At 38.8% G+C, this 24,263-nt stretch overlaps 1 protein-coding gene across 5 annotated transcripts in view; it reads left to right on the top strand.

The window, feature by feature from the left end:
* LOC111160869 (Sin3A associated protein 130) overlaps positions 1-19,317 on the top strand; it is an 83,026-nt gene extending 63,709 nt beyond the window's left edge. For 4 of the 5 annotated variants that reach the window (XM_022524256.1, XM_022524255.1, XM_022524258.1 and 1 more), the window contains 5 exons: positions 2,026-2,274; positions 2,459-2,584; positions 16,312-16,415; positions 17,551-17,664; positions 18,373-19,317. In XM_022524256.1, coding sequence (XP_022379964.1) covers positions 2,026-2,274; positions 2,459-2,584; positions 16,312-16,415; positions 17,551-17,664; positions 18,373-18,531 — 752 coding nt within the window. In that variant the 3' untranslated portion in view covers positions 18,532-19,317. The remainder of the gene's footprint in view (positions 1-2,025; positions 2,275-2,458; positions 2,585-16,311; positions 16,416-17,550; positions 17,665-18,372) is intronic. The other variant, XM_022524257.1, reaches the window with a different exon arrangement.
* The last annotated feature ends 4,946 nt before the right edge of the window (positions 19,318-24,263 follow it).

Here is a 24,263-nt window from a genome sequence, read left to right as displayed (position 1 = left end):
GTAGTAAAATCATAAAAGTCCTCACTGCTTTCTTTCCCTCCTCTCCTTGACTCTAAACTTCCAGTGTGTGAAATGCAGGTCACTTTGGAGGTTTTCTTTTTGTTTGTTTATATGTTAGTAATCTATTGAGGAATGTTGCTTCCCCTGACTACAAAAATAGCATTTAATGTACAGAATTTACGAAATACAGATGAAGCCGAAGTGGAAGGCAAGTCATTCTCTCTAATTAGCCAGCAGTGCCCTCTTACCATTTCTGCATAAAGGCCTCTATCCCCCATGCTGTTTTGTTCAGTAAGTAGTGTGGTTGTACTGTGTTTGCAGTTGTTAAACCTGCTGTTTGTTTTCATTTATCATGCCATGAAATATTCTTCTATCTTACCTATGTTTTAGCCTCAGCACTTCATTGAAAGACGCCATGGGTAACCCAGGAGGGGAAATGAAATGTTTCCAATTTTACTGTTCTCTCTTGGTTTTGGGGTTTTTTTTAAAGATTTTATTTCTTTATTTGACAGACAGAGATCATAGGTAGGCAGAGAGAGAGAGAGAGAGAGAGAGGAGGAAGCAGGCTCCCCACTGAACAGAGAGCCCGATGCGGGGCTCAATCCCAGGACCCTGGGAACATGACCTGAGCCGAAGGCAGAGGCTTTAACCCACTGAGCCACCCAGGCGCCCCGTGTTCTCTCTTGGTTTGAATAGTTCCTCTTAACCTGTCTATGCTAGGAAACTATCAATAATCATGCCTTAAACTGTAGGGCTCTACACCAGGTTCTGATGATAATAGCCTTATACAAAACAAGTACATCTCCATCATCTTGGAGCTTCCATTTTAGCAGGGGAGAGAAACCGTCAAATAAAGCAGTGAGAAAATACAGGTATACCTCAGGGAGATTGTGGATTCATTTCCAGATCACCACAGTAAAGCAAGTCAGGTGAATTTGTTGATGTCCCAGTACATAAAAAAGTTACATATATATAGTACTTTAGTCCGTTAAGTATACAACAGCATTATGTCTTTAAAAACAATGTACATACTTTACAGAGAAAAGTTTATTGCTTAAAAATGCTAACCATCATCTGAGCTTTCAGTAAGTCATAATCACTGATGACAGCCACAATAACAAATATAGTCATAATGAAGAAGTGTGAAATATTGAAAGAATTACCAAAATGTGATACAGAGATATGAAGTGAGCAAATGCTATTGGGAAAATGCTGCTGACAGACTTGTTTAACACAGGGTGGCTGCAACCCTCCAGTTTTTGAAAAATGCTATATCTGCGAGGTACAATGAAGCGAAGCACAGTCAAGTGAGATATGGCTCTGTAAGGGAAAGTTAGGGCTGGGGCTGTGATTTTAAGAAGAGCTTTAAAGGGAGGGTCTCACTGAGAAAGTGATCTTTGAATAGAGACATTAAAAAGATGAAGTGCTTGTCATTAGGATAGCTGGAACAAGAAATTCCAGGCCTCAGTTATGAACAATTCTAGTATGCTCAGAATAACAAAGACAGGTCAGGTAGACAGCCCAGGAATAGTATGTGGACTTCATAAAATCATTAGGGATCCAAGCTTCTACCACCCCTAGTTTGACCTTATGCTTTTGATTCAGGATAGCTGCTAGAACTCTAGCTATCATATCTGAGTTCCAGGGTGACAAGACAAGGAACAGAAGGTCACACCTTCTTTTAAGGAACTTATTAAAAATGCTACAACACACTTATATTTTCACATGGCCACACGTGTCTATAAAGGAGGCAATTAAATAGTGTTTCAGCTGAATGATGGTGTGTCCATCTATAAGTGTGAAGGTCCTCGATCTAAGGATGGTGAAGTTGTGCTATCTTGGAAAACAGTCGGCACCCTCTGCCATAAGTAGAGTGCTTAGCACAGTGCCTGGCATGTAGGAAGACTCAGTAAGTGGTAGTCCTCTTTTCTATCTTCCTAACCATTCTCATTGGCTGGAAATCAAGTGAAGTTTTCCATTATTTTGGGGTTCTCATACATGTATGTGCTCTTTTTCCTATGACAGCAGTTCCTCCCCTGGCCACCAGCACTGTGTCTCCATCTCTTGCATTGCTGGCTAACAACCTGTCCATGCCTACAAGTGACCTACCACCTGGTGCCTCCCCAAGGAAAAAGCCTCGAAAGCAACAGCACGTGATTTCAACAGAAGAAGGGGATATGATGGAGACGAACAGCACTGATGATGAGAAGTCCACTGCCAAGAGTCTTTTGGTGAAGGCAGAGAAACGCAAGTCTCCACCCAAGGAGTATATTGGTAATGGTCCCTTGGGCTAGCTATTGTCATGTGAAGCTTTACCACTTAAGTCAGGAGTCCATCCCTGAGGCTGTTTACATAATCAGGTTTCATTTAGGGATCATTTCTTGGAGTTATACCTTGAGAATCCTTGACAATATATAATAAGTTATTTAGTATTTTCCTTTCCTTTTCTTCTGAATAGATGAAGAAGGTGTGAGGTATGTCCCAGTGCGTCCAAGACCTCCCATTACTTTGCTCCGTCACTATCGGAACCCCTGGAAGGCTGCTTACCACCACTTTCAGCGGTACAGTGATGTCCGGGTTAAAGGTTAGTTGCATGAAATTGGTTTCTCACTTGACTATAATGTAATCACAGTAGAATAGGAAGCTAGAATTATAATTTTCTAGTTTCCAAAAAACCCAAGTGACAGGATGACCTCTTTAGCCCCAGGTTGGTTGCGGAAGAGCTGTACTAGATTATTATTCTTTCGACATAGTCCACATTAATCCCGAGGATGTCTGCCCTAGGAAGTTTATTTTCCAAAAGACCTTTGGTTTAACATATGTGAAGCTCTTGAAACAGTCCAGGGCAAGCGCTCAGTAAATGATTTTGTTGTTGTTTTGCTTGAGAATTACATTTTAATAAATCCACATATAGTAAAAGTAACTGACAGTACTTTGCAAATATCTACAAATATTTCTACTGATAAGCTTTAAGCATCATTAATCTCAGATACAATTATTGCACAGAGAAGTGTAAGTTTTCAGAGAATTGGTCACATTCCCCACTCCCTCACATGAATTCTACTTGGAAATTACTCTAAGGGTGTCCTTGAAGCCTCAAGATGAGTCAGAGTTAGATGGTATTGTCTAATGTCTGCGAGCAGGCGTGAGGGTTCTAACAATTTACTCTCTGAATGCAAGTACCAATATGGGTGCAATTGCAGTAGTTCTTCCTCATGAGGTACCTTGACCTCTGAAAATAAGCTAGATTTCCAAAGGTCAAGGAGTGTTGTCCTTTGATGGAAGAAGGACATAGGCTTTGCATTACAAGAATTTCATATCATAGCAGGAGAGTGTTTTAAAGTATTGCCTGGTAACCTTTAAGCCATTCTGAAAGACTGTTACCATTTTCTGGGACTCATTCTTCCAAAAACTGTCTCAGGAAAGATAGTGTGACAGCTGAAAGTATTGATACAAATAGTCTCTTGACTATTAAACTTTATTGATCTGCTTTGCCCAAGCTTTAAAATCATGTTCATATAAGTATATCAAGATGGAATAGTGAAAATCGGTCAGGTAATTTTCATGGGAAAGAAAGAAAAGAGAAAAGGAAGAACAAAAAGTGCAGGAAATAAACAGCAAATAATAATATGACTCAGCCTTACATATCAATACATACCCTAAATAGCCTGAACATACCAATTAAAACACCATTTGGCAGAGTGGATCAACAAAAAAGATCCAGCTCCACTCGGTCTTTTAGAAACTCACTTCAGATTCAGTGACATAAGTAGATTGACAGTAACAGGATGGAAATGATACATGTATGCAAAAATAAAGCAATAAAGCAATGTCAGATGTCAAATCAAGTAGACTTCAGAGGAGAGAAAATTACTAGAGACAAAGAAGGACATTACATACTAATAAAAATGTACAGACAACAAAAATTGAGAGCTTCAGATTATATGAAACAAGAATAGGACAGCAAAAGGAGAAATAGGCAAATGAGCAATGGTAGTTAGAACTTCAACACCCTGCTCTCAGCAACTAGTAAAACTACATGGCAAAAAATCAGCAAGGACTACATACTACCACATCTAACAGACCTTTATAGAACACTCCCAATAGGAGCAGAATACATATTATGTCAGGTGCCTACAAAACATAGAAAAACCATATCCTGGATCATAAAATAAACTTCAACAAATTTAAAAGAATTGAAATCATACAGGGTATCTTCATTGACCAGAATGGAACCAAACTATAAACTAGTAAGAGAAAGATAACAGAAAAATTCCTTGAAAACACAAACTGCCAAAACTTAATCAGAAGCGAATAGACAATCTGGTTAGTCCCATAACCAATGAATAAATTGAACCCATAGTTTTGACGCTTCCAAACAAATCTCTATTTTCAGATACTTTTAACTGGGAAATTCTACTAAATTTTGAAAGAGGAATCAACATCAGCTCTCTATAATCTCTTCTAAAATATAGGAGGAAGCATTTACATATTGATTTTACGAAGCCAGTGTTTTCCTGACACAAAAATCAGACAAGGAGAGTACAAATATAGAAAACCAGTTATCAGTATTCTTCATTAATACAGATCCAAAATTTTTAACAAAATGTTAGCAAATTAAGTACAGCAACATAAATAGCCGTTTACACCTTGATTGAGTGGGGTTTGTGTCAGCTATGCAAGGCTGGGTCACCATTTGAAAATCAGTGACTCACCATTATTAACAAACTGTATTAATTTCCTAGGGCTGCTGTAACAGTACCACAAACTCAGTGGTCTAAAATTACAAATTTATACTCTTGGAGCTCTTGAGGCTATATGTCCAAAATCGGTGTTTGCAGAATCGTGCTCTCTGAGGCCTGTAGAAGAGAATCCTTCCTTGCTTCATTTTAGCTTCTGCTCCTTGCCAGCAATCATTAGTATTATTTGGCTTGTAACTATATCATTCCAGTTTCTGCCTCCATCATCACATAGCGTTCTTTCCTGTGCTCATCTCCTTCTCTACCTCTACCTCTTACAAGGACATCTGTCATTTAGGGCCCTCTCTAATTCAGCGTGACTACTTCTTGACTCGATTACGTCTGCAAAGGCCCTATTCCCAAATAAGGTCACCTTTATAGCTACAAGGGTTAGAACTTCAGCATGTCTTTTGAGGGGACACAGTTCAACCCCTAGCAAAAACTAAAGAAAAAAAACATAATGATATCAACTCGTGCAGAAAAATTATTTGACAGAATTCAACACTTATTCATAATCTCTCCAAAACAGAGAAGGAAGACTTCCTTAACTTGATAAAGTCTTCAGCAAACCTACAAGTAACAAATATACTTAACAGTGAAAGGCCAAATGCTTTCTACTCTAGCCAAAAGACCAGGCTGTTGTCTGGTCTCTCTCTCACTGCTCTTACTCAGCATTAGTACTGGAAGTTCTAGACACCATTTAAGTCAAGAAAGAGATAAAAGACTGTATGGGTTGGGTGGAAATAAATAAAAAACTGTCTCTATTTGCAAATGACATCACTGTCTATGTAAAAAATCTGAAGGATTCCACCAAAAAAAAACAAAAACTGGAACTAGTAAATGAGTTCAGCAAGATCACAGGATACAATGTTAGCACACAAAAATCAATTATAATTTTAGATACTTGGAATGAATTTGTGCAAACTGATACTGAAAACATAATAGCATTTGCAGTTGATCCTCCAAAAAATGACCTGTTTAGGTGTAAATCTAGCAAAACATTACAGGATGAGTTTGCTGTAAACTACAAAATGCTGATGAAAGATACCTGAATAAATGAAGAGCCATGCAATGTTCATGGATTTGAAACTCAACATAAAGATGTAAGTTTTCCCTAGATTGATCAATAGGGTTAATACAGTTCTACCAGAGTCACAGAAAGGTTTTTATAGCCATAGTAAATCTTATTCTAAACTTTATATGAAAGGTATAGAAAATAGAATAGCTAAAATAACGTTGAAAAACAAGAAATCATATTTTCTGATACTAACGCTTAGTTTATCTACATTAGTTTAAATGGGCTGGTATTTGCAGAGGGATATACATATAGGTAACTGGAATGGAATGGAAAATGCAGAAATAGACCCACACAAATATGCTCAACTGATTTTTGGCCCAATGAAAAAAAATTTAGTGGAGAAAGGAGAGTCCTATTTTCAACAAATGGTGCTAGACATCCATAAATTTTTTAAAAAGCCAAAGACCCTAACTTAATCCTCACACCTTATGCAGAAGTGAACTGAAAATGGGTAATGGATCTAAATATGAAATGTAAAACTGTTAAACTTCAGAAGAAAACCTAGGATAAAGTCTTTAGGACCTAGGGCGTGGTGAACAGTTCTAGACATGTGGACGGGAAGACTGTCCACAAAAGGAAAGGAAAATACATTGGACTTAATAAAAAAACTTTTTATCTCTGAAAGACCCTGTTAGGAAGATGAAAAGATAAACTATAGACTGGGAGAAAATACTACCAAACCACATATCTCATAAAGGGTTTATATCTAGAAAATACATACTAGGAACTTTCAACACTTAATAGTAAATATAAATAATAATCCAATTAGAAAATGGACAAAGACATGAAGAGACATTTCACCAAAGAGGATAACTTAGATGGCACGCACAAGAAGTTGTTCAAGGGAATAGAAATTTCCAGTCCTTAAGAGACTTTCTTAACAAAGTTAAACTTAACAAAGTTTAATTTGGTGGGTGAAAGGTTAACTATATAATGGATATGCCTGAATCTCACCACCTCAGCCAGGTGCTCAAGGTCAATATGAATAGTGACAAGTCGTGTTAATAGTATACCCTCCTGTTCAAACTTAAGTGACTATCAATATACACTGCTATATGTGTAAGATGTTATATATATAAATTTGATAATAACTACAAATCAAGAACTGGTAATAGATATGAAGAGAAAGCAGTCGAAGCATATCACTAAAGAAAACCACTGAACTGTGAGAGAAAAGAGCAAGGAAGAAAGGAACAGAAAAAAAACACAAAATAAACCATAAATCAAGTAACAAGGGGTACCTGGGTGGCTCAGTCGATTGAGCATCAGACTCTTGATTTTGATTCAGTTCATGATCTCAGGGTTGTGAGATCAAGCATTAGCATGGAGCCTTTGTGAGATTCTCCCTCTTCCTCTGCCCCTCTTCTCCCCCCACCCTCATGTGCATGCTTTCGCGCTCTGAGAGGAAAAGGTAACAAAATGGCAGATGGATACCTATCAGTAATTACTTTGAATGTAAATGGACTAAAACTTTCCAACCAAAAGACATAGGATAACAGAATAGATTAAAAAAACAAGACCTATCTGTATGCTGCCTACAGGAGACTCATTTCAAACCCTAAAGACACATGTAGGTGGAAGGTGAAGGGATGGAAAGGCATTTATCATGGAAGTGGAAGTGAAAAGAAAACCAAAATAGTAAAAATATCAGACAAAATAGACTTTAAAACTGTAAGAAGAAAAAAAAAAACTGTAAGAAGAGACAAAGAAGGACACTAATCATAAAGGAAGCAATCCAACAAGAAGATAAAACAATTGTTAATACTTATGCACCCTACATGGGAGCATGCAAATACATAAAGCAGCTAATAACAAACGTAAAAGAAATAGTTGGGAGCCTGGGTGGGTCAGTTGGTTGGGCGACTGCCTTCAGCTCAGGTCGTGATCCTCGAGTCCCGGGATCAAGTACAACATTGAGCTCCCTGCTCGGTGGGGAGTGTGCTTCTCCCTCTGACCCTCTACCCTGTCATGCTTGCTCTCGCTCTTGCTCTCTCTCTCTCAAGTAAATAAATAAAATCTTAAAAAAAAAATAGTCAATAGCAATACAATAATAATAGGGGACTTTAACACCCCACTTATATCAATGGATAAATCATCCAAACAGAAAGTCAACCAAGAAAACAGTGGCTTGGAATGACACAGTGGACCAGTTATATCTAATGGATATATTCAGAACATTCCGTCCCAAAATAGTAGAATACACATTCTTTTCAAGCACATAAGGAACATTCTCCAGAATATATCACATGTCAGGTCACAAAGCAAGTCTCAACAAATTATAAAAAATCGAAGTCATACCATGCATCTTTTCTGACCATAGCACTGTGGCTAGATATCAACAACAAGAAAAAATCTGGAAAAAAACAGAAATACATGGACATTAAATAACATGATGCTAAACAATGAATGGGTCAACCAAGAAATGAAAGAGGAAATCAAAAAATACATGGAGACAAATGAAAATGAAAACACAGTGATCTAAATCTTCGGGAAGCCTATAACAATACCAGCCAACCTCAAGAAGCAAGAAAAATCTCAAGTAAACAACCTAACCTTAAATCTGAAAGAGCTAGGAAAAGAAGAACAAACCCCAAACCAGTACAAGGAAGGAAATAAAAATTAGAGCAGAAATAAATGAGATAGAAACTTTAAAAACAATAGAACAGATCTATAAAACCAGGAGTTTGTTCTTTGAAAACATCAACAAAATTAATAAACCTTTAGCTAGACTTATCAAAAGAAAAAGAAAAGATTCAAACAAATGAAACGGGAGAACAACTGACACTACAGAAATACAAAGGAATATAAGAGAATATTATGAAAAATATGCCAGTAAATTGTTTGATCTGGACAAAATGGATAATTTCCTAGAAACCTATAACTTCCCAATACTGAATTAGGAAAAAATAGAAAATTTGAACAGACCAATTACCAGCAGTGAAATTGAATCAGTAATCAGAAAACTTCCATCAAATAAGTCCAGGACCAGACACTCCACAGGTGAATTCTGCCAAACATTTAAAGAGTTAATACCCATTCTTTTCAAACTATTCCAAAAAACTGAAGAGGAAGGAAAGCTCCAAGTTCATTCTGAGGCCAGCATTACCCTGATACTGAAACCAAATAAAGACATCACAAAAAAAGAGAATTACAGGCCAGTATCTCTGATGAACATTAAGGCAAAAATCCTTGACAAAATATTAGCAAACTGAATCTAACAATATGTTTAAAAAAATCATTTGCCACAATTAAATGGGATTTATTCCTGGGATACAAGGGTGGATCATTACTCACATGTTGACTGATTAATCAGCATGGTACATCGCATCAACAAGAGAAAGGAAAAAAGCCATATGATCATTTCAGTAGGTGCAGAAAAAGCATTTGACAAAGTACAACATCCATTCGTGACTTAAAAAAATAGGCTTGCAGGAAACATATCTCAGCATATTTAAGGCCATATCTCAAAAATCCACAGCTAACATCATACTCAGTTGTAAAAAACAGAGAGCTTTTCAGCAAAGATCAGAAACAAGACAAGGATGTCCACTTTCACCACTTTTATTCAACATAGTACTGGAAGTTCTAGCCACAGTAGTCAGACATGAAAAAGAAATAAAATGCATCCAAATTGGGAAGGAAGAAGGAAAACTTTCACTATTTATAGATGATACAATGTTATATATAGAAAACCTGAAAGAGTCCACCAAAAAACTACTAGAACTGGTAAATGAATTCATTGAGGTTGCAGGATACAAAATCAACATACAGAAATCTGTTGTGTTTCTATATACTGTCAAATAGCAGAAGGAGAAATTAAGAAAATGGTCCCCTTTACAAGTACCCCAGAAATAATAAGATGCCTAAGAATAAACTTAACCAAGGAGATGAAAGACCTACTCTGAAAACTATAAAACACTGATGAAAGAAATTGAATATGTCACAAATGGAAAGATACATGCTCATGGATTGGAAGAACAAATACTGTTAAAATGTCATTACTACCCAGGGCAATCTACAGATTTCATACAGTCCCTATCAAATTGCCAATGGCATTTTTCATAGAACTAGAATAAATAATCCTAAAATGTGTATGGAACCACAAATGACCCTTAATAGCCAATGCAATCTTGAAGAAGAAAAACAAAACTAGAGGTGTTACAATTCCAAATTCCAAGATACAGTACAAAACTGTAGTAATCAAAACAGTATTGTACTGGCATAAAAACAGACACACAGGTTAGTGGAACAGACTAGAGAACCTAGACATAAACTCACAATTATATGGCCAATTAATCTTTGACAAAAGGAGGCAAGAACATGCAATGGGAAAAAGTCCCTTCAACAAATGGTATTGGGGAAAACTGGACAGCAACAGGCAAAAGGATGAACTGGACCACCTTCTTACACCGTACACAAAAGTAAACTCAAAATGGAATAAGGACCTAAGTGTGAGACTTGAAACCATAAAAATCCCAGAGAATAGACAGTAATTTCTCTGACATCAGCCATAGCAACATTTATCTAAATAGATCTCCGAAGGCAAGGGAAACAAAAGCAAAAATAAACTATTCTGATTTCATCAATTAAAAAAAACTTCTGCACAGCAAAGGAAACAGTCAACAAAACTAAGACAGCCTACTGATTGGTAGAAGATAATTTGCAAATGACCTGTCTGATAAAGGGTTAGTATCCAAAATACATAAAGAACTTCTATAACTTGGGCACCTGTGTGGCTCATTTGGTTAAGTGTCTGCCTTTGGCTCAGGTGATGATCCAGGGTCCTAGGATCAAGCCCTACACTGGGCTCTGCTCAGCAGGGAATCTGCTTCTCCCTCCCCCTCCTGCTCTGCCTGCTTGTGCTCTCTCTCTTTCTGTCAAATAAATAAATAAAATCTTTAAAAAGAAAAACAAAAAACCACAACTCAACACCAGAAAACCCCAAATAATCCAAATTAAAAATGGCCAGAAGACATCAAGAGGCATTTCTCCAAAGAAGACATCCAGATGGCCAAAAGACACAGGAAAAGTTGCTCAGCATCAGTCATCATCAGGGAAACACAAATCAAAACCACAATGAGATACCACCTCACACCTGTCAGAATGGCTGAAATCAAAAACAAAAGAAACAAGTGTTGGCAAGGATGTAGAGAAAAAGGAACCCTGATACACTTGATAGAAATGCAAACAGGTGCAGCCATTGTGAAAAACAATATGGAGTCTCCTTAAAAAATTAAAAATGGAACTACCACATGATCTAGTAATTCCACTACTGGGCATTTACCCAAAGAATTTGAAAACACTGGTTTGAGGAGATATATGCACCTTTCTGTTTATTGCAGTATTATTTACAATAGCCAAGCTATGGAGGCAACCCAAGGGTCCATTGAGAGATGAATGGATAAAAAAGTGATATACAAAAGGGAATATTACTCAGCCATAAAAATGAATGAAATCTTGCCTTTTGCAACAACCTGGACAGATCTAGAGGGTATATAATGCTAAGTGAAATAATTCAGAGAATGACAAATTCCATATGATTTCTTTCATGGGGAATTTAAAAAACAAAGAAAAAAGGGGGACAGACCAAGAAATAGAGAACAAACTGATGAAATTGATGGTTACCAGAGGGGAGAAAGTTAGGGGCCAGAGGTGAAACAGATGAACAGAATTAAGAGTACACTTATCAGAATTAAGAGTACACCTGAAAGTAGTATATAACTCTGTATGTTAATTATACTGGAATTTTTTTTTAAATAGTATATACCCATCCATGTTCTGTGATGGCATTGGCACTTGCCCAACTCTGTGTCTCTTCTCATAACTACATTCTAATCCTGAGAGAAGTATCAGACAAATCCAAATAGAAGGGCACCCTGCAAAATTATTTGACTGGTAGCCTTCAAAACTGTCAAGGCTATTAGAAGCAAGGACTAGCTGAGAAACCATCAAGCCAAAAGTTGTCTGAGGAGGCATAACAAGTAAAATGTACTGCTGTATTTTCACTAGGTCCTGAACCATAAAATTTATTTTTTTTTTAATGTTCAACATCATTATCCATTAAAGAAATTAAAATTGAGATGTCACTACACACCTATGAAAACAGTTGAAACAAAAAATACTAATAATGCTAAATGCTGATGAGGATGCAGAGAAACTAGATTTTGTGTACATTTCTTTAAGCATTTTGACCTGTAGTCACACTGCCTTCTGGCATCCCTTGTTTCTCCTTAAAAGTCAATTGTTGATTCTATGAGGTCGTTGCATTTCTCATACTTGGAGATCCTGGAGTTTCTTGATATTTGGGTTATTGTTTTACAATAAATTGGGGACATTTCAGCCATTTTTTTTCCTTTGAATATTTCTTCTTTCCCTCTTCTGGTACTCCCATTACCCATGTGTGGAGGCTTTTAAAAGTGTCTCTCATTTCTCTGAGGCCCTGCTTATTTTTTTCATTCCTTTTACTGTGTTCTTCAGCTTGACTAATTCTCTTTTGTACCAGTTTCCATCTACTGTTGTGTTCCTCTAAGTGAATTTTTTTTTAAGTATTTATTGTACTTTTTAATCCAAGAATTTCCATTTGGTCCCTTTCTTTTTATAATTTCTACCTCTTTATTGATTTCTCTACTTAATTTGACAGGATCATCGTACCTTCCATCATCACTCCTACATCCCTTCCATTCAGTGAATTTATTTAAAACAGCTGCTGTGAAATCTTTTTCTGGTAAATTTGACATCTGGTCTCTCTTATAAGCAGTTTCTTTTGCCTGCTTTCTTCCCCCAAGTATGGGTCACACTTTATCATTTTTTTGCATGCCTCATAATTTTTTGTTGGAAACTAGATATTCTAGATAACTCTGGATACTGGTCTCTCCTCACCCAACACCAGGCTTGTTATTGTTACTTGCTTGTTCATTTGTGTAGTGACTGGTTAGATTATTTTAGTGAAGTCGCATCACCTCCACCACCAGGTGTGTTGAGCCTTCGATGTTGCTCCTCAGGGAGGCATAGCTTCAGGTATGCCGGTAGTCATCCTGGGATGACTGTGGCACTGGTAGAGCTCTCACCCACTCTTTCCCTAACCACACCTAGCTGATTAGCCCCACTAACTATATGTTATTTGCTCTACCAGAAAATAGTACTGGAATGTGCTCTGGGACACAAATTACATTCCCCTGCAAACTATTCCAGTCAAATCATAGCTCCTTTCAGAGTAGTTACTGAGGTTAGTGTTTGCTATTTGTTCTGCCCCCAAGAAGACTTCGCTCAGTCATCTTATTCTTTGTTCTCTCCTACAAACTAGTCAGCCCACAGTCTAGGCTGTGTCTTCCTTTGACATACAAATCTCCCAGTTGCCTTTCATTACAACCTCCACTGCTCTTATGAGCACCTTTAGGTTTCACCTTCATAGTCTGTGGCAAATGGAGTCAGGATAAGGATAAGATTAGAAGCTATCTGTTGTGTGGGCTGTTTCTCCCCCAGACAGAATCTCTGAGCTAGGCCTCTGGAGGTGGGGTGAAGACAATGGCACCTTTCTCTCTAAGTAACACCTCACTCTAGGAGGCAAGCAACACGTGGAGGAGAAGAGGAATGAACAGCCTGGGGTCCTCTTGGCTCACCTCTTCTAGGATGAAATCACACTTCACAAAGAAGGAGAAGGGCTCCCAGGGCCCAGTATTCTCAGCACACTTTGCCCTAAGGTACAGTCTCCATTCTGGACTAGGAACTGAACAGAAGAAAGGCCCTGCATCTCAGTCGTACTCACCTAGGACTTAGCCTGAGCAGCAGGGAGCGGGGAGCAGGATGGGAAATGCTGATGACCTGCTCCTCCTGGGAAGATAGCCTTCCACCTGGCAGCTGGAGGAGAGGGAACCGCATGTTCTGGGCTGCAGCAGTCTGCGTGGAGATCTACCTCACTCAGCTGGGAGAAGAAAAAGGGAATGGTCTTGGTTCAGATAACGTGGACTCACTGTTCTTACCACAGATTTGCTTGAATAGATATTGCATGGGTAGATTTTCTGTTTTCCCTTAGGAGCCTTTCCATGGGTCTAAATAGTTCTTTTTAAAATTTTCACCAGTTTCTCTAGAGAACAGGTTAGCAGAGCACTGTCATACCACAGGTCAGTTGTCTCTCATACTTTGCTGAGCTAGCTGCTCTGGAAAACAGTTTGGCAGTTTCATAAAAACTAGAACGTACACTTAACCATATGACCTAACAGTTACACTCCTGGGCATTTATCCCAGAAAAATCAAAACCTGTGTCCCCACAAAAATCGGTACACAGCTGTTCATAGCAACTTTTTTTGGAATAGACAGAAACTCGAACATATCTTGTATATCTTTTGTGGAGAAATATCTGTTTAGGGTTGCCTGGGTGGCTCAGTCATTAAGCGTCTGCCTTCGGTTCAGGTCATGATCCCAGGGTCCTGGTCCATTGAGCCCCGTATTGGTCTCCCCACTCTGCACGAAGCCTGCTTCTCCTTCTCCCACTCCCCCTGCTTGTGTTCTCTCTTCCGTTGCCTCTCTCTGTGTCAAATAAATAAGTAAATAAAATCTTATTAAAAAAAAAATATGTGGGGGCGCCTGGGTGGCTTAGTGGGTTAAAGCCTCTGCCTTCGGCTCAGGTCATGATCCCAGGGTCCTGGGAATGAACCCCGCATCGGGGCTCTCTGCTCAGCAGGGAGCCTGCTTCCTCCTTTCTCTCTCTGCCTGCCTCTCTGCCTACTTGTAATCTCTGCCTGTCAAATAAATAAATAAAATCTTTAAAAAAAGGTGTGTGTGTGTGTGTGTGTGTGTGTGTGTGTGTGTGTGTGTGTATGTGTCTTCAGATGCTTTGCCCTTTTAATTGGTTTCTTTTTATTATTGAGCTATAGGAATTTTTCATATGTTCTACGTATAAGTCTCTTATGAGATATATCCTTGTACCATCTTTGCAACTTCCTCTGAATCTATAATTAGTTCAAACTAGAGTTTTTTCAAACGTTTAAAATGAAGTACACACGTACATGAAACTGGTGAAATCTGAATAGTCAGACTGCATCATCATCATGGTTGTGGTATCGTACTGTAGTTTTACAAGATGCTGCCATTGGGGGAGATCAGGTAAAGAGAACTTAGGATCTCTGTGTTCTTTTCTACAACTAACTGCATGTGAATCTCCAGTTACCTTAAAAGTTTAAACAATTATTTAAATTATATACACGCTAATACTTGCCTACTAGATAGGGGTTTGTTTTTTTTAACGGATGAACTTCTTAGAGCAGTTTTAGTTTCACAATAAAATTGAATAGACGGTTCAGGGATTTCCCATGTACCCTGAGTCCTCACTTATGACAGCCTCCCCCACAGTCAACACCCCACCACAGTGGTGCATTTGGTACATTTGATGAACCTACACTAACAACATCATTATCACCCAAAGTTCATCACTTACATTAGCACTCAGTCTTGGCGTTCTGCATTCTGTGGGCTTCACAAATATAACGGTAGTCTTTTCAAGAATAAATTTTTAAATTAAAATTTTAAAAATATTTTTAAGTAACTTTAATTATTTTAAATTTTTAATTAAATTATTATTTAATTAATGTATAAATACATTTATTATTTATTATTAAACAGAGGGAGAGGGAGAAGCAGGCTCCCCGAGGAGCGAGGAGCCCAACATGGGGCTCCATCCCAGAACTCTGGGATCATGACCTGAGCCGAAGGCAAACCCTTAACCAACTAAGCCACCCACGCGCCCCTATAAATACATTTTAAGTTGTGGTTAAACAGTAGTTAAAACTTCATGTACACAGCTCAACTCACCTTTGTCAAGTATCCCTCAATCCTACTTTCCCTCTCCCCATCCAATGGTACGTTTCATATTTATTTTACTATAGTTCTAGTTACTGGACTTTTCTATCCAAATGTGAAAATGCTATTCAAATTTGATTCATTTTTCCATGATCCAGAGAACACCAGAAGGCTTCTAAAATTTCATCCCCAATTCTCCACATGCTTGCAAGCATCACTCATGAGCAGGGCTTCAGGCCACCAGAGACCATTTCCCTTCCTTTAAGAGATTAGAATATTAATTTGCTCTCTTGCAAACTCGCTAGATTAGCACAATATATCTTTACAGCATTCTTTGGGAGTGAACAAAAGAAGAAACTTTGGGGCGCCTGGGTGGCTCATTTGGTTGAGCAACTGCCTTCAGCTCCGGTCACGATCCTGGAGGCCTGGGATTGAGTCCTGCATTGGGCTCCCTGCTTGGGCGGGGATCCTGCTTCTCCCTCTGACCTCTCCCCTCTCATGCTCTCTCTCTCCCTTTCTCGTTCTCTCTCTCTCGAATAAATAAGTAAAATCTTTAAAAAAAAAAAAAAAGAGAAACTTATTCATGTAAACATATTTAAGTAAAGAAATTCTTGCTGAAATAGTGCATCGGTAACTTGAAACCACATTATTTTAGTTTTATAAAAATTGAAATATACTTTTTTTTTTAAATGGTTCCAGAAGAGAAGAAAGCTATGCTGCAGGAAATAGCTAACCAGAAAGGGGTATCCTGTCGTGCTCAAGGCTGGAAAGTTCACCTCTGTGCTGCTCAGTTGCTACAGCTGGTGGGTAGAATTCTAGTAGTTATGTACTGTTGCAGAGAGGAACAGATGCTGGAGGCATTTGAGTTCATAGAGTATTTCCTTTTGAGTAATTCTGAAGCATTCCCAATTAACAAGGGTCATGCAGAATTTTTATGTATAACATATAATATTATAATTACTATATCTCAGAGATACAATTCAAACACATCTTATTCTGGTACCCAGAACCAAAATATATTGAACAACTGTGGTGTAATACCTACAGTTAAGGTTCCATATTTTATGTTACTGTGAATCTAAAACAGCCTCAAATGGCCTAACTATAAGCCCTTGCTCACCACCATGCTCCTTATCACAGGGACCAGGCTCCACTCCCACTTCTTCCTGATGAGTGGGCTTTAGTTCCCTGCCAGTTTGCAATATTGTTCAGATAAGCTGTCACATCCCCATGGTAACCAGGGAACACCTCTCCCTCTCGATACTACAAAGCCTGCCTCCTACAGCCCCTGCTTGTTCACTCTGTTCCTGAGTGCAGCCCCTGCGTGGCCCTACGTGGTGTGTGGTGTCTTCCTCCCCTGGGCTGTGAGTATATTGACTAGTAAACTGCTATTGATCTCATGTGTCCAGTGTTGGTGGGTGTTACTTGTCCGTTTCCATAACCCTGGGGTGGGAATTCTTCCTTCACCAAGGAGGTGAAGCGGGGAGGCAATCAAAACAACAACCTCATGAAGTTTTTCCATCTTTGGAGTAGCTGTGATCTGAAGAACATTGTCTATTATGTCTATTATGACTATAAAAAAAAAAGTAATACCATGGCTACATTTTGTACTTTAGAAAAGCATGTTTCTATGAAACCTTTGGACTGTTTTTTTAGAGCAGTTATGAATTCAGGGAAGGTTTTTTTTTGGGGGGGGGAGTATTTAAAAGTTATATCCTTGAAGATGGCCCCTAAATTATGACAGATTGTCCTGTTAATCATTGTTGATCAGTTTCCCTTGCTGTACATTAGTGCTCTAGTCCTTGGGAGAAAGGATTCTATCACCCAAATAGCTCTCATCCCAGTTTACAGAAGTGATTCAAGGTGGGTGCATTTGCCTGAGGTTACGAAGGAAAAGTATCTCTGAGGCCATGATGCCCTTCCTCTTGTGTGTTGCAGACGAATCTAGAACATGATGTTTATGAAAGACTCACCAACCTGCAGGAAGGGATTATCCCAAAGAAAAAAGCGGCAACTGATGATGATCTACACCGAATAAATGAACTGATACAGGTTTGGCATAGCCCTTTCTCTCTGATCATCCAGTTTGTGGTGTTGTCACTACACTGTCTTACTTCTCCCATTTCCCTCCCTCTTTCATTAATATCTTTAGTAAAAACCTACTATTTAGGATGCCTGGGTAGCTCAGTTGGTTGAGCATCCAGTTCTTAGTTTCGATGCAAGTCACGATCTCAGGGGTCATGGAATTGAGCCTCATGTTGGGCTTGTGCTCCACAGGGAGTCTGCTTAAGACTGTCTCCTTCCCCCTCTGCTCCTACCACCACCACCACTGCCCCCACCAACTCGCAGCACACGCTCACTCTCTTTAAAATAAATTAATAGGGTGCCTGGTGGCTCAGTGGGTTAAGCCTCTGTCTTCGGCTCGGGTCGTGATCTCAGGGTCCTGGGATCAAGGCCCGTGCCTGGCTCTCTGCTCGGCGGGGAGCCTGCTTCCTCTCTCTCTCTGCTTGCCTCTCTGCCTACTTGTGATCTGTCAAATAACTGAATTTTTTTTAAAAATCTTTAATAAAATAAAATAAAATAAATTAATAAATCTTAAAAAAAGAAAAACCTATTTACTTTAGCCTGCCTTACCAAGAAAGACTAAAACATTTTTTTCTGTGTGGAAGCCTCAAAGTGGCCTCAGTCCATAGGTGAAAAGTTACTTGAAAACCTTGTGGTCTCCTCTTTACTGATTGATGACAATGTCTTCTGTTGCAGGGAAATATGCAGCGGTGTAAACTTGTGATGGACCAGATCAGTGAGGCCAGAGACTCCATGCTTAAAGTTTTAGATCATAAAGACCGTGTTCTGAAGCTTCTAAACAAGAATGGGACTGTCAAGAAGGTGTCAAAATTGAAGCGAAAGGAAAAAGTCTAGACTCGGAAGAATCAGGACTTTGGAAACAGAATTTATGAAGAATGATGGTGGGGGTGGGGGGAGGGTTTTGCTTATTTTCAAAGTGGAACATTGAAATAAAGGAAGTGTTCCTTAATTCATACAAGAAAGCAGAGGGGACCCATGGTACCCAGTGGCACCAACGGATCAGAGCTGTTCTGACACAGTGAACTCCATTCTCTCTTTCAGGCGTATCTCTCTTAAACTCACTGTGTCATAAATGACTCCTGATGCATCAGTGTCTGCCAGTTAGAATCAGTGACACGAATGAATGGCTGGCAGTTTTCAGCCTTCTGGTTTATAAACTATATTTATCTAATGGATTCCTGCAGGACCTATACTGAGCCTGGACTGAAAGTATCCACTTGGACCATCTGTTATCTCTCTACACTGAAAATCAAACCTCTTCCCCTCATCCTAGCCGGTTCTTACTTTGTCTGACCTTCAAATGCCTGAGCTGGCCTTTTACAGCAGTGCCATGGCACCGAGAGACTTGCCACATCTCACACTCTAAAGGGTTTGAACTATTAATTCTTGTCATTTTTTTAAAGAACCATTTCAAAGTGAAATTGTTATATTGTCTGTCCCGTGTGTGTCACAGTTGGGTTTTTATGGAGGTTCAGAGCAGGCAGCATCTGAAGTTGCTCTGAGATCCTTGTTCTGAAGTACGTTCTTGGTTATTTGTACTTCTGTAGCTGGTGTGATGCTGTTAATTGTATGTATCGCACATCTCCAAATGTTAATAAAGGACTCAAAGAGGTTTTTGTACATGAGCAGTTTGCATCTTTTTATAAAGTGAATCAGTGCCGTGATGATCACCACATGAGTGTGTCCTACTATGATTTCTTACACAGTGTTGAGAGTCTACTCGGCCAAAATTTTGTTTTTCCACATAAATGGGTTCCACTTATCCTGGTATTTTAAAGAGGTCACCATGGTAAAGTCTGTTGGCTCTTGCTTATCTTAAGTACTAGACTATTTTGTCCCACTGCAGGTATAAATTGGTCAAATTATAGAACAATTAAGGCTGCAGGAATTGGGGTCGAAGTGCCACAGGGGGTGGATTTTCTTCACAAGGTTGCTCTTGCTCTGAGCTACCTGAATGGTTTAGTAGCTAGGCTTGCTTCTTTTGAGTACAAACTAGCATCTCCCTCCCTTCTAGCTGGATGTTCTCATTTCTTAGGCCCTGGTTGCCAGGTTGGGCCTGGAGCTGTCCTCTTTGCCCTGACCTGAATAGATTTAAGACAGGGACTCTGTGCCAGTTCTGACCAGGTCTTTGGGACCAATGCTGTCTCACATGAAACAGTCTTCTAGTTGAAATGGAAAACTCCCATCTGGTATAGCAGTGGTAAAGAAGCAAAGCAGGCTTCTGGTTAGGCCGAGTAGGCCTGTGTAGTGTAGGCTAAGAAGTCTTCGGAATAATCTCCACCATTTCATGAAGCCAACTTTAAAAGATATTATTGGTTATTTGCTAGACACCAGTATAGTGTGCTAGCCTGTGCTAAAAGAATGTTCCTTTGCCTCAGTTTCTCCTGTGCACATAACTGCCCCAGTGATCTCATGTGGTGTGCTAGCTATGATTCATGTACTTGGGATCCTGCATTTCAGACCTGTTCTCTCCAAAGATACTGTCACCGCAATTTAAACTTCGATAATTTCGTCAAGGGAAGCTTGTCGGTGCAGGTTAGAACAATAGGGTTTGCAGTATTTCCTTGCCTTACACAGTCAGAACTTGGGAGAGTCTTGTCTGTGTATACTATGTTGTTTAAAAACAGCTTTATTGAGGATTAACCTACAATAATCTAAACATCTCAAAGTATACAATTTGGTAAGATTTGACGTGTATGTATTCCCATTTCACCATCATCACGGTCAAAGTTATGAACATCTCCATCAGACCCAGTAGTTTCTCCTGTTGCCTCTGATTTCTTCCCCCTGGCCTCTACCTGCCTCCCTATCTTCAGACAAGCCTTAGTCTGCTTTCCGTCACTAGATTAGTTTGCATTTTTTGGAGTTGTATGTGACTAAAATCGTACAATGTATTCTTTGAGGGAGGGAATGTGCTTTCTTTACTAAGCATAATGGAAACTTAATCCTGAGATTTATCCATGTTTCTAGAGTTCATTGCTTATTGTTGCTGAGTACCAAGCTCTCCACTGTATGGATATTCCAAACACAAGTTGTTGATCTGTTCACCTGTAGAAAGACATTCAAGCTGTTAGCAGCATTGGGTTATTACAGATACAACTTTGTACATTTATGTTCTTTACATGGACACGTATTTATACATAACTTTGTAATTCCTGATATTAGTTGTGCTTTCCAGGGATTTATAAACAGGAGATAGGCCAGAGACCCAAGTGGCTTTGGTCCAGAAAAATATCATTCACAAATTTAAAGATTAGAAAGATTTGGAAATATATTTGAGGTAAGACTTGGATTTGGCTTCTTTTCTCTACAGTGGAAAAATCAAAGAAAGAAATGTGGGGTGGGGGAGGGAGTTTTAACCCATCTGCTTTGTCTAGAGAATCTTCCATATATCTTTTTTCTTTAAACCTGGATATTTCAAAACCTCATTAAATAGGAAATGCCTTATAGTATTTTCATTTTCAGTGATTTTATCACAGTAATAATATAGACTTACACAATTTTAGAGTGTAAAAGTTATTTAAAGATTGTACCTTTCAACCCAACCTGTGAAAAAATGGACACCTTTGAAAGGATGTATTTTTTTGTACTTTTTTATTGTAAATTGCAGCAAGCACATATATAGAAAACTACATGAAACAAAGGTAAAACTTCATAAATTTTTAAAAGAACAACTTTGAAATTATCACCCACGGCAAAAAACAGAACTTTGTTAGTCATATCAGAAGTCCCACAACTGGACCACCTGGGTGGCTCAGTCGGTTAAGCTGCTGCCTTTGGCTCAGGTCATGATCCCAAGGTTCTGGGATCGACCCCTGCATCGGGCTCCCTGCTCAGCAGAGAGCCTGCTTCCCCTACTCTCTGTCTGCATGCCACTCTGCCTACTTTTGCTCTCTCTCTATCCCTCTGTCAAATAAATAAATAAAATCTTAAAAAAAAAGTCCCACAACTGCTTGATCACAATCACAGCTCTCTACCTCCCCCAAAATAGCCACTGTCTTGACTTTCTCCTTCAAATAACCAATTTTATTGTGCTACAATTATGTAGAGCAAAACACCCAAATCTTAAGAGTTTTATGCTTTTTTACAAATACATACACCCTTGGCTGAGATCTAAATAAAGATATGACATTACCATAACCCTAGAAAGAGGGCTCCTTTATAGTCAACACACCAAGCCCCCTACCAAGATAAACCCTGATCTGGCCATTATCACAGATTATTTTTGTCTGTTCTTGAACTTCATATAACTGGAATCATAGAGTACATATTTGTGCCTTAGAGATTCGTCCACTTGTATGTATCATAAATTGTTCCTTTATACTGCTGAGTGGTAGTCTACTGTGTGAAAGTGCAAGTTTATTCATTTTGCTATTGAAGGACGTCTTACTTGCTTCCGGTTTTTGAACATTGTAAATAAGCTACTATAAACATTTACATGCAGGTTTTGTGTGGAAATAAATTTTCAAATCCATTGGATAAAAACAAGCAATGAGATTGCTGGCTCATAAGGTAACATGTAAAGTTTTGTAAGAAACTTCCAAACTAGGGACCCTGGGTGGCTCTTGATCCCAGGGTCCTCACCAGGGAGCCAGCTTCTCCCTCTCTGCTAAGGCTCTGCCTGCTTGTGCTCTCTCTCTGCCAAGTAAATAAAATCTTAAAAAGGAAAAAAAAAAAAAAACTTCCAAACCAACAATGAATGACAGTTATTGTTGCTCCATATCCTCTCCAAAGTTTAGTGTTGTTCACATTCTGAATTTTAGCCATTCTAATAGGTAGGTTGTGGTATCTCACTCTTATTTGCAGTTCCCTAATGACATGATGTTGAGCACTTTTCATATGCTCATTTGACATCTCAAATCATTTTTGGTAAGGTATCTATTCAGATCTTTGCCCATATGTTAATTAGGCTGTTTTCTGATTGAAATCTTTTTTTAAGATTTCATTTACTTAAGAGAGAGTAGGAGAGAGAGAAAGCACGAGCAGGGAGGAGGAGGAGAGGGAGAAGCAGGCACCCCAACGAGCAGAGAACCCACTGCCGGACTCAGTCCCAGGACCTTGGGATCACAACCCAAGCTGAAGGCAGACGCTTAACTGACTGAGCCACCCAGTTACCCTTCTGTTTGAGTTTTAAGAGTTCTTTATATACTTAGGATACCAATCCTTTTTTCAGAAAGATAGGCATTTTACAAATGCTTTCTTGCTGTCTATGGCATATCTTTCCATTTACTTACTAGCGCCTTTTGAAGGGCAGTAGTTTTCAATTTTAGCAAAGTACATTGGGTGCCTGGTGGCTCAGTCGTTAAGCATCTGCCTTCAGCTCAGGTCATGATCCCAAGACCTTGGGATCAAGTCCCGCATCTGGCTCCCTGCAGGGAGCCTGCTTCTCCCTCTCCCACTCACCCTGCTTGTGTTCCCTCTCTCCTTGTCTCTTTATTTATGTGTCAAATAAATGAATAAATAATCTTAAAAAAAAAGTACAACATAAATATCTTTCTGTGCGTGGAGTGTGCTTTTGGATTATACCTAAAGACTCATCACCAAATCCAACATCATCTAGATTTTCTCCTATGTTTTATTATAGAAGTTTTTTCTGTTTTACATTTAGGTCTGTGATTCATTTTGAGATAATTTTTGTGACATTGGTGAGGTCTGTGCACCTGTTTGTGTGTGTGTATTTCCAATTATTCCAGTACCATTTGTTGAAAAGACTATCCATTAAACTACCCTTGCTTCATTTGTCAAAGATAAGTTAACTATTTTGTATGGCACTATGTCTGGGCTCTCTGTTCTGTTCTCTTGACATGCTTGTTTATTCGTTCACCCCTACCACTCCGTTTCAATCACTCGCTTTATACGAAGTCTTGAAGTTGAGCAGTATGGGTTCTCCAACTTTGTTCTCCACTGTTGTGTTAGCTATCCTGGGTCTTTTATCTCTTCATATAAATTATAGAGTCTGTTAATAGCTATGAAATACCCTGCTGGAATTTGGATTAGGATTACATAGAAGCTATAGTAAATTGGGAAAGAATTGACTTAAAATATTGAGTGTTCTGGCCCATAAATATGGATACCTCCATTTATTTAGGTGTTCTATTTTTTCAAAAGAGTTTTGTAATTTTCCTCATATACATCTTGTACATATTTCATTAGACTTATACCTAAGTATTTCATTTTGTATGTATGCTATTGTAAATGGTACTGTGTGGGATGCCTGGGTAGCTCAGTCAGTTAAGCATCTGCCTTTGGGTCAGGTCATGATCTCAGTGTCCTGGGATCGAGTCCCACATTGGGCTCCCTGCTCAGTGGGAAGCCTGCTTCACCCTCTGCCTCTGCCCCTCCCCCTGCTTGTGCGTATTCTCTCTCTCTCTGACAAATAAATAAAATCTTTTATAAAGAAATACATACATAAATAAATAATAAATGGTACTGTTTTTTATTTAAAATTCTAATTGTTCACCGATAGTATATAGGAAAGCAGTCAACATTTATATACTCTTAACCTTATAGGCTGTGATATTGCTATATTAACAAGAATTCTTTTGTCAAATTTTGGGGAACTTTCT

The sequence above is a fragment of the Enhydra lutris genome, unplaced genomic scaffold (genome assembly GCF_002288905.1).
Source record: "Enhydra lutris kenyoni isolate GAN:26980312 unplaced genomic scaffold, ASM228890v2 scaffoldscaffold78, whole genome shotgun sequence".
NCBI classification, from domain to species: Eukaryota; Metazoa; Chordata; class Mammalia; order Carnivora; family Mustelidae; genus Enhydra; species Enhydra lutris.
The sequence above is the reverse complement of the archived record's forward strand: the minus strand, read 5'-3'. Positions and strand labels throughout refer to the sequence as shown.